This window comes from Embiotoca jacksoni, unplaced genomic scaffold, assembly GCF_022577435.1.
Source record: "Embiotoca jacksoni isolate LCO1_2020_lvr unplaced genomic scaffold, fEmbJac1.0.p SCAF_32, whole genome shotgun sequence".
NCBI classification, from domain to species: domain Eukaryota; kingdom Metazoa; phylum Chordata; class Actinopteri; family Embiotocidae; genus Embiotoca; species Embiotoca jacksoni.
The window spans coordinates 4774001-4785466 of NW_027185384.1; the positions used below are offsets into that span (position 1 = coordinate 4774001).

Genomic DNA, 11466 nt, shown 5'->3' on the forward strand with positions numbered 1-11466 from the left:
CTCCATCGCATTGTTCCACTGACACATGATGTTCCCACATTGGTTCAACCTGAAAAATTTAATTTGACAAAGATTCATCACATTCAAATTTACAGTGTGAAGCCACTGCTTCTGTATTTTGTCTGACAGCAAGTGCAGAAGCAGTGAGGTGCTCCAAGGTGATGATGGGAATCAAAAGATGATAGATTTTTTTTTTGTCATTCACACCTTGAGATGCATTTTATCTCACCGAGAAGTCTCAGCTGTTTTTCCTCTCTCTAGTATCCCATATATTTGAACTCTGTACCTGCTTGCTGTTTGTGATAGCACTGCAGTGTAACTATTGAAATATTAAATTAAGGTTTATTAGTGCAATTACATAAACCAAAATCATTTTACTCTTTTTTTTCAGTCTTTTGCAAGTAAGATTATTTCATAATTAAAAATGAATAAATGTAATTTGCTTCACCTGAAGCTGGAGGAACAAGAAGGTGGATGAGACGCACAGTACAAGAGTTGGTTGCAGAGAAGATACAGACTTGCAGCTTTAATTCATTAGCAGGACTGCAGATGATGATAATTGTAAATCAAGCCATCTCAAATGAAACTCAGCTGAAGTGTTTGTGTCAACCTGACTATTTCTCGAGAGCAACGATCAGGTTAAAATTTCTATTTATAGACAGGAAACATAATATAAGAGGTGAAATCAACTGTGTGTATTCATGCTCCCCTGTAGATCAAACCTTTCCGCCTTGCTTGATGCTTCATTCATCCAGAATATTTGTCATGCCCACAAATTATATTCAGCTAGTGGACAGTAAATTATTGCTCCCAAGAAGATAACTTCTTTTTAATGTGATGTACCCCATGTTTTTTCCCTTGTGCCACCATTTTGGCCTAATGTTTGTTGAAGCTAGTAGAAATCAATGTTGGGTGACTTCTGGGATTCATCTGCAGGGCTTTAGACTTTTATGATTCCCGTTAATGTTCAGAAAGGGACAGTTACGTTTTTAAAAATGTTGTCTATTAAGCTATGCCATTTGTTCTTTTGTGTGTGGGGAAGCATCATCGTGTCTGTCAGTCCACCAAATTGTAGTTTATTTCAAGAGGCAACGATGGGAAGCAGAGAGAAAGACTGACACTTTGCAGTAATGGGATTGAAAAGTATGATGGATTGTCTCATTCACACGTCGACATGCTCTGTTTAGCTTGACCATGATTCCAAAGACATATTGTCCATAGAGACCAATCCACATTTACTATCGACATAAATGTGTGGCCAGAAAGTCATGAGGAAAGCTACTGAAGTCTGGACTCATGACCAGTCCACAGAGGAAGAGACAGAAGGACTGTGCTGATGGAGATAAAAGTTTTATATTATGACAAATACAGTCACATTTTCTTCACCATTTTTGACTTTGTGTCCAACTGCAGAGGTTGATATGTAATCCCCTTTTCCACTGCCAGTCCCAGCTCAGCTCGACTCTACTTTACTTGCTACTTTTGGTTTTCAATTGGCCCAAAGTTGCGTTTAGTATCTGGACCTGATGCATCGACGTTTCAAGCTAGTTAAGCACCTAAAAGGGGACGTGAAAACACTGCAGAACACTGAGAATCATCACAATCACTGCCTCACAAAGGGAAATCCTGCACAAACCTGCCATAGTTAACTGACTCACCTGCAATGGTGGCTAAAACTTTTTGATTCACTGGATTACTCGATTAATGGCAACCCACAAAACCACGCAGTGGTCAATTGAAGAGGCGCAGATGTTCCTCTGTCTGGTTGCTGATCCACCGAGGATCCAGCAAGTATGTGTGTCATGTTGAAGATGACATCATCCTAGTTTAATGTGGCATTGCTATTGTAACAACGCCACATTTGAGGGGTTTCTGTCTGCAGTGGAAAACTAAATCGAGCCAAAAGTGAGGAGAGTTTGTATCGACAATGGAGAAGTGGCTTGAGTTTGACATTTTTAGTTGAGGAAGAACTAAAGTTCTAAGTAGAAGTTTTGCTTTTTTTCAATATCCATGTTTATTGTTCAGGTCTGCTTGAAAACATTTTAATGTTATATTGGACGTTGGTGTTCATGAAAAAAAAATCGTAGGTCTTTTGTCCATTTTGAAAGGTGCTTTGAGAAGAAGATATTCTGCCTTTGTCAACAGCAAACTGACAGCAGCAGAGAGGAGCAGGCTCTGGCCAATGCATCAAATTACACATCATTAACTGAAGTAATGCTTTTCATCATGCTCTGTTATTGTCTCCCTTTGTTGCTTTCTTTGTATCTTCTCAGCCAAATGACACAGATGTAAGTATACATTATTCCCCCTCCACTCATTTTTCCAAGCATCACTCTGCTTTGTCTACAAAAACTAATTTAACATCTTCAGCACCTGCTGAGTTCTATGAAGTCATCTTCACACCTCGCATGAAACAGACCATACACACATCCACACAGTCAGACACATGTAGAAATTAGATACGCACAAACTGGCAAACAGGAGCCTGTCACAGGTAGACGGGCCACGTATGTCACACAAATTAATAGTTTCTCACCAACGCAGACACGAGCGCTTCCAGTTTAACACCTCCACAGACAAACAGACAGAATATGTGTTAAAAATTATGTCTTCACATAAACAAACATTGCTCACTTCCAAACTCACAATGTGGAAGAACACCTATCACATTCGCAATCAACACTTTCACCTTTTTATCTGTCAGTGAAACTTCTTCCCCGTTTGATGATGGTGAAATAAATCACACATTTCTTTTCTGCAGTGCTCAGACGTGGAGGGGGTTTGCCCTCTTCGCTGTGACAGCATTGTGAGTACATCTGGCCCTCTGCTTGATAATTATATTCATTTTCAAGCTAACATGAAGTTTTTTCTTTACTATGCGTATTATAAGCCCCCCCCCCAAAAGTAAAAAAAAAAACTTTTTTTTTTTTTTTTATGGTCTGACTGCAAAAGTAAGAAACTGACTTGTATTGCTGTTATGTTGAGTCACTTCAGAAGGCTTGGTTTGAATTATATGAATTATTGAGCTATCTGTGTTATCTTTGTCAGTGGAGTTTGACACAGATATTTTCTTACATAAGTAATTGGTTTCTGTGTCTCTGTTTCTTTCTCTCACATCAGGATATCGACTGCTACGTGATTGACAATAATGGCTTCGTCCTAATTTCTAAACAGCGCAGTGATGTGAGCTCGCACACACACACACACACACACACACACACACACACACACACACACACACACACACACACACACACACACACACTCTGAGAGAGAGAGAAAATGTAGCTGGAGTGATTTTTGACTTGATTACGTGAGAGCTCTTCCTCCTGTCAATATTCATGACCTTACAAGAAAAGAAACACACTCAGAGGAACAGGTCCACAATTAGTTGCCTATTATTTAGAGTTACTTTCGTACTTTATAGCTCAGGGTCACTAAAATGTACTTGTGATTCTTCCAGGGTTCCTCCCTCTCATTCAGTGAACAACTGTTAACTAGCCAAGCTGAAATATTGTCTGCAACCAGAATTTAGCTGTGAAGAACCTTATAAATCCTATTTCTGAATTTTTCACAGATAACCTATTATATATGAGGTTATCTGATCACTTATGTTTTGAAGGACTACCATGCCTTTTACACATAAAAATGTAAAATACACTTTCAATATTATATATATTATTTTTTTTTTTTTTCCAACAGTAGTGACATCCTTGAGTAACGTAACAGTTTTCACATTTACATATTAAAATTTTTAAAGTTCACCCTTTTCCCAAAGTAACTATCAATAATAAGTGTAAGAAATAACATTAGTCTGTGATAATGTATCACAATTGTATTAGTACAGCAATACAGGGGGGCAACAGATCCTAGCTGACAACGGTCACGAAACTTCGTGACACAATAAAACACAGCAACAATATGCTCTGTAATTTTTTTGTAGTTGAGAGATTTAGTACTCTTGGTTTTTATTGTATTTTGGTTTTCAAATGTCCATTTTAAGCCCTAAACTCATCTCATAAAAATATGTATATGTGACTTAGGTTGTAATTTTATTCATATGAAGAGAAAAAAGTTCACAAACGAAAAATTGTATCTCCAAATATGTGACTATTGTATAACTGATTATCGTAAACATTTTACTGGAAATACAGACACGCACACGTACAGTACGCCAAAATGTGTTTTTAAGGTTTGAGTTGAATCATGTTAAAGAAATAGTTCAAGATTTTGGGAAATACACTTTTCTTCTTGCCATGAGTTAAATGAGTCAGCTGGCCATTCATATTTACTGCACAGATATAAAAGTGGTATGGACCTTCTCATCCAACTTGAAGGTTAGAGGTTGAAAAACATCTTTCCGAAGATGTCAAACTGTTTCTTTCCAGTAGCCACCTTCTATTGTATTTGAAGGCGACACGCCAAATCGTGTATGCTAACATGTGTTACAAAACCAGCATACCAGATAACACGGGAGAATAATTGATCATACAGTTCACACTGAGGTGAAAGTGGCGAGGGCAAATATCACAGAAGGGAGTCAATATTACCTCTTTCAGACTGTCATGAGATGACTTTGACATGTTCAGCCACACTGGTTGTCTCACACAGTGTTAATCTTCTCTCCCTCTTTCCTGAAAGGTGGGAAGGTTTTTTGGCGAGGTTGACGGATCAGTGATGACCACGCTGATCAGAATGGGCATGTTCAAAAGGTAATGTCTGGTTGTAGTGTCTGATTGAGGAGATAGTTGTGTTTGTGTTTTCTCCTGTGTCTGTCTGTTGGAATAGAAACAGGGGCTAAATAAGTCCTGTGGGGTTCTCACTGCCGTCTGAAGTGATATTTTATGTGTCCCGGTGTCTCAGATTCAGAACACCACGCATTTGAATCTGGTTCATGAATACAACTGTGTCACCCAATGGCTGTGTCACAAACAGCAGTGCAATGGCTTAATCAGGAAGTTGGCATGGTAATGTTTCCTAGTTTATTTTAGGTTCTTCTTTAAGTTTTTCCACACCTCTTTCATGAATTAGTATGCACATTAACCCATATGCATGCCATATAATAATAGTATCTGCCATGTGTATAGTCTCTTCATGCTCAGGGGAGCTCATTCACCCATCCTGGTGTTTGTGATATAGTTTTCTCTGCTTTTCTTTCTTCCTCCCTCCTTGAGTTTATTTACGGGTTTGCATTTTTTTTTTTTTTCCCCCCTCTTAGTTTTTTCCCGTCTTTTACTGTATGTTGGAAATCTCACGAGTGATCTGCTATTTTTAAACAGCTAAAAGATTTCATCATGCTTAATTTGACACAGGATATTACATAACTGGCTTGGCGCATGCATGAACTTCAGTGGAAATGTGTGTATGTTTGCACTCTGTATGCAATGTGTGTTTTGTGTGTGTGTCATTGTGTTTGCACCTGCATGACGACCAAATGTTCACAGATTAGAAAAACAAGAAAAAAAATCATGACACTGTGTTAATCCTGTGCCTAAAAGGTAATTCCAGATCTAATGATTCTCTTTTTTCTGAGTAAAGCCAGCTATCGGGATTTCTATGAAGGTTTTTGCTCAGTCACACAACACTGTGCTCTAGAGGGGGTCAAGGAATCAATGTAAGTCAGAGAAACACTGCCAGAAGAGCAACACTATGTGCTTTTGTGTGTGTGTGTGTGTGTGTGTGTGTGTGTGTGTGTGTGTGTGTGTGTGTGTGTGTGTGTGTGTGTGCGTGCGTGCGTGCGTGTGTGCGTGCGCGCGTGTGTGTGTGCGTGCGTGTGTGCGTGTGCGTTCCACAGGGTATCCTTGTTCGACTACCAGGCCATGTGTAAGATGAACTCGCACTCTGTCAGCAACGCCCGTCCACTTCTCAGCGTATGTACACTGAAATCACTCTGTACACAACAATATTCCCATAATGGCCCGTTCCGTTCTGCAGTAAATGTAATCTATCCATCCGTCTATCTATACAGCCGTTCTACGGTTTGGCTTCAACCCTCAAGTGGGTCCTCTCCAACTTCTTACTGTAAGTGTTGCTAGGGGCAACCAGGCATGGTTGTTCTACTTTTTGTTACAGTGTGTCGAGAAATAAATGACTTTTTGTTCAATTTTGCTGTAATGTATTGGGTAAATTCTGTTAATTTTTGTAGCTAAGCAGTTAAAAGGTAAAATTGAAATCCAAGGTGTTGTTTGAGGTAAAATACATAAAAATGTGTTTGATTAATAAGAATGTGTATGATTAATTATTTGAGAATTTCTTAATGGATTCAACAAATACGATGTGACATGTTAATTACTGAGCTTTAGAAATGGGAGTAGGTGGATTTTATTCCTTTGAGCAGAGCCAAGCAATTTCACCTGTTTCCAGGCTTCATAAAGTGATCAAAACAACTGCTGACAATACATTCATATTACTGTACAGACTTCAAAGTAGTGTTTATATTCCTATTTAATGCTTAGCATGGAAGTGCATTCCCAAAATCAATAGAATGGATAATATAGGAGTTCTCAAGTCAAACTGAAACAGGAAGTTTAAAGTGGATCCTTCCTTTTATTATTTTTATTGGTGGAAAAACACCTTCTATTTTTGACTTGGTAAAGATGAAGTCATTTAATACATCCAGCAGCTTTATTAAGAGGAAAAGGCTGGTTATCCAGTTAGGAGGAAGCCTCTACCAAAGCCACCAATTACTGCTGAATAACTTGAAGACCCATTTTATTATTCCCATGACAGAAGTTATGGTCCTGGCCCAGTTTTTGAAGTCTGCACACAATCTGCTTGCAATCTGCTTTGGTCTATAATAATGGCCACCTAATGCCTAATGCCTCTCCGTGTCTACTCTCCTCTCCTCTCTAAGGTTCCTCCTGGAGTTTAATATCTGTGGCTTGTGGCACTCTGAGCACTTTGCTGACGGTGAGCTCACAAAAAGAAAAGTGGCCGAACTCTGTGTCTGTGTATTTTTATTACGCATGTTCTTCTACATGTGGAAGTCATGCATGCTTTATAATCACTCAGACCTCACCTGAATGACTGTAATATTTGCTCTAGACACCAATTCTTAACAAACAATGTGCCATATCATATACATATGCATGCTTTTTAATTGACCCCAAAATTAGATTTAAATATTAACATAAGTGTAAGAAGTCTTTGCATGTAATACTCATCATCAACATTTCACTCAAAATACTCATTTCATTCTCATCGTATCACTCCGTTTTACCACGAATATATTATACTATTGACAAACATGTATGTTGTGTCATACATAATAACATCTTCTTAACCTTTCATCTGCCTCCGTCTGTCCATTAATCACACCTCCTCATTACTACACTGGCTGATCATCCACTCCCTCTCATCATCATCATCATCCCTCCATTCAGCCAAGCCATCTTACAGTGGATGTGAGTATCTGACTTTTTTAGGAAGATCAGTGTTCTGTAAAACTGCAGTTTTTGCAATTTGTGTTTTATGTGTGGTGTTTACAGTATACTTCAAACAAAATCAAATTGAATGTGCCTGATTACAGTAGCTTTTAGTGGGAGCAGTTACAGCAGGCGCATCCTTCAAAATACAACCCAAAAATAGAGTTTTCTTGAAATTAATGTCATTCTAAGGAAATCAAATAAAAAGACACGACTCACAGCCAAACATGTGAGATTTTGACAAGCCATTATGGCTCTTCTTTCCGGTTTCAAACCCATCATTTCACCTGGACATAGACACCACATTTAATTTTGTTTGCAGTACCCACCAAGCTCGAGTGCCTCCGGCTAAAGAGCCGAAGTGTGAAGTATTTAGATGCGACGTCCTCCTTCTTCTGTCACAGACTCTCAGCCTGTCCGTCACACAACAGAACGACACACACACTTTCACACAAACTAATTTATTTCCCCAACCTCAAGACATGACCCCTATCTATCTCTCCATTAGCCTCGGCTCACAAGAAAAAAGGGGACATCCTGCAACCATGTGACACAGAGTACCCCAGCTTCGTTTACGAGCCATCAGTCAAAGAGACCAACAGCATTATTAAGTGCGGACGATGCCAGAAGTAAGCACACACTAATGCACGGCCAAATGGCACCCTAGTCATCTCTAAGCCCGGGACCAGTCATATTAAATTGTCCTTCCAAAATCCATTTTCCACGGCTCTGCTATGCTCTGCATACTGAGAGCAGTGTGTATTTATACAACAGCATCAGGAAGAGGGAAATAAGTAGAGAGCAACTGAATCAGATCAAGACCAAGAGCCATATGGAGGGCGAGAGAGAGAAAGGCAAAGAATCAGAAACTGAGAGGAAGAATAAAGAGAGGTAAATGAAAGAGGAGAGCAACTGGGGAGGGTGAGTGACAGAAAGAGAGATGGGAGAACAGAGGGAGGCAAACAGAGGGGCAAGAGGAGAAAGAGAGTGAAGCATTACAGGAGGTTTGTGATCATAGGTTGAGTGTGATCCCCCTCCTGAGGACAAAGGTGGTATAACACAGCACAACCATTGCTTATAGTCCCTTTTGGGCAAGATTCTTACATGTTAATAGAGTTTTGTTAAGCTGGTAAAGTAAAAATGTAAAAACATAATGCTTAATAATCCTATATGTGTGTTTTTTTAAAATATTATTAATATTATTAATACTTTATTATCGTTATGGTCATTTTCTACATACAGTACATTGCTGTAGCTTGCTGCCCCCTACTGGAAAATGTGTTAATGTCATCTATTTGAGGTTGTCTTTCTGTGTTTTTCACACTTTTCACTTTTGTTTTTTTGTCAGGATGTTTGTTGTGCACCAGATACCAGACAGCAACCTGTTGATGCTGGTGGTGCAAGCAGACTGTGACTGCTCCAGACAATACCCATCCCTCACCATGCAGCCCAAGGAAGTCAGATATATCCTTTGATGTTTATATTCATGAACAAAGTGGGCTCAAAACTTTTGTTTTAATATTCGAGTGCAAAAGGACCCTCTCCTGTTCCCATTATTGCTCCTTGACCCCGCTGTACATAACGCGTCAGTGAAGTGTGACCGGATGAGGTCCCAGAAGATTCGCCGACGCCCCGGGTCTTGTCACGCTTATCACCCACAGGTCAGCTTCTCATTACTCCGTGACACACTAAAAACATAACTTAATATATACATAAAACAACCATCCACTTATTGTCTTACTGCATTTGTTCTGTGTTCCAAACTGTTTTCCAATTCAAGGAGAGTAGTGTCTGATCTCATCATACCGGTATTATTTACAGTAAATCATAGTGGAGAACTAAAGTGAAATTACTTTTTGTTTTGTTCCTGCAGGAGAACGCTAACGACTGTGGAGGAGCTTCTTTTATATCTCTCTCAGCCTCTCTCTTCCTCATGTGTCTCTCCTTTACTGCACTTGTCTCCTGATGATGGACAACTTTACAGTTTCACCCTTTCTCTCGTAAAGGAGGAGGCTGGGAAAAATCGAGAGATCTGTATGAACCCTGTACACCTCGAGTGGAGTTTTTTTTATAAGCTGACTGCACATTTTGCTCACAATGGCTGCAAACCAAGTCTCTCCAGAAGGACTTTTGATGTGGCTTAAGAGCAGGGGGAAAAAAGCAAGTTAGTGGACCGTTGTTGCCATGGATACTTTTGAATTAGTTTTTTTTCTCATACACCACTTTGCATTTCAGCATGAAAAGGAACTAAGGCGATTGAGGTGGTAGCGCTGACGTGCATCGACAAAAGGGGATTATGAGTCACAAGTTGCAACATAATAAAGTCCAATGGAGAAAAGAAAAATACCATGTTTTTTGTTTTCCATGTCCCACTGAGCTGACACACATGCATATTATATATGCGGTTGCAAGCATGCACACTTCTGGTACACAAACACATCCAATGCTTTATCACCCACAAAGCTTCATCTGCAGACTTTGCTTTTTTGTGTTGAATAATAGCCACTAAGAGAAAGGCTACAGCAGGAAATGTGGGGAACACTGCTGCATTGCTGGTAAGAGTCATCTGTGACATGGATGTTTACAATGTTAATGGATAATTAACAGTGGATAAAATAAAGGCTCAGTGCCTAGGCAGTGGTCACAGTTGGGCTATATTTCGGGAGATGACATGAATATGAATATGTAATAAACAAAATGGGGATCTCCTTTTTGAGTTTTACCAGGATTATTATTTGTTTTTGTGACCGTTTTTGATTTTAAAACAATGTCTGTCTGCCTTTCTGTCTTTATCAGCTGTGTCTTTCTGTGTGTTTGTTCAGACTCTATGTCATTATGTTTATCTGTCTATTGGGCCCGGACACGTGGAAACCAGAAATGTGCTGAAGATTTTCACAGGCTGTAATTCTACAAATACAACAGATGTATCTTCGGTGGATTAAAACAAAGATGTTTTACATTTAGTTTGCTGGAGACTATCTTTTTAAACACTTTTCTTAGGCCCCCAGTTCTTCACTCTGCTACTACTTACTTTCCATAAATAAAAATATGAATTTATAATTGCATTATTAAAATAAAATAAAATGGAGGGACTCACTCTGAAACTTGGTAACAGCTTAATTTTTGAAAATATAGTGTAATGTTAATACAAATGTAATATCATTGTAAATTAACAGTGAAAATCTGACTGCATAGGGTATTTTTGTATGCATTTGTTTGTTTGTTTTATATTTTGAGCTGTTCTGTTCAGCATTCCATTGCATTTTGGCCTATAAGTGTCCATGTAGCTTTTTTTTTATGGTATTTAAAAAAAAAAAAAAATCATTTCACAAAGCATGTCTTTAAATTGAGTTTACGCTGATGACAAAATTGCCTGAAATTTTGCCTGTTCATGTAATGGACTTAGACACATACTGTGAGTATGGGTGCGTATCAGAATAGTATGTTCTGTTGTGATGAGGTTATGGAAGTGATTTTAATTAATCTGTCCCATTTTTGTTGGTACTTTCCATGATACAATATTCTGCATATTGTATGGTTGACATGTCCACATTGACTGAAGCCATGATTTGTACCAAGTAAATTAAATTATCCATATGGTTTTTGTACTCCATTTGTTGTCAGACATGTTTTGTTTATTGCTGAATAATATCAGTGCACATATAAAGATGCAAACATTAATACATCAATACAGAAAATCTGAAAATATAAAGACACAAACAGTAATAATTTAAACCGGAAAATTCTATAAAGGGATTGACTGATACTTAATGCAAGGTGATCAAATTTGTGACATCCTTGAATTACTTTAATACATAAATGGATTACATGGATGTTTATGGACTGATTTTGTATAAAAGTAATGAATCTGACTGGAAATATATCAATCATTTATCAAAGTATTTCAAAACGATTTATTTTGAGGGATAATTGTGATACTGAACATATTTTCTCCCAAATCTGAAAATGCAAAAGCTTTTTAACATCCCTTGCAACAACAAATACCAACAGTAAAGACTTAAACTTTATTAACCCCACAGTG

General features: G+C 38.4%; 1 protein-coding gene across 4 annotated transcripts in view; it reads left to right on the forward strand.

Annotated features, from left to right (window-relative positions):
• Positions 1-11031, forward strand: part of cacna2d4a (calcium channel, voltage-dependent, alpha 2/delta subunit 4a) — an 87232-nt gene extending 76201 nt beyond the window's left edge. For 3 of the 4 annotated variants that reach the window (XM_069164736.1, XM_069164737.1, XM_069164738.1), the window contains 11 exons: positions 2274-2288; positions 2762-2806; positions 3121-3183; positions 4642-4712; positions 5795-5870; positions 5969-6021; positions 6854-6909; positions 7933-8053; positions 8773-8893; positions 9008-9085; positions 9298-11031. In XM_069164736.1, coding sequence (XP_069020837.1) covers positions 2274-2288; positions 2762-2806; positions 3121-3183; positions 4642-4712; positions 5795-5870; positions 5969-6021; positions 6854-6909; positions 7933-8053; positions 8773-8893; positions 9008-9085; positions 9298-9390 — 792 coding nt within the window. In that variant the 3' untranslated portion in view covers positions 9391-11031. Of the gene's footprint in view, positions 1-2273; positions 2289-2761; positions 2807-3120; positions 3184-4641; positions 4713-5794; positions 5871-5968; positions 6022-6853; positions 6910-7932; positions 8054-8772; positions 8894-9007; positions 9086-9297 lie in introns of those variants that run through there. The other variant, XR_011179026.1, reaches the window with a different exon arrangement.
• The last annotated feature ends 435 nt before the right edge of the window (positions 11032-11466 follow it).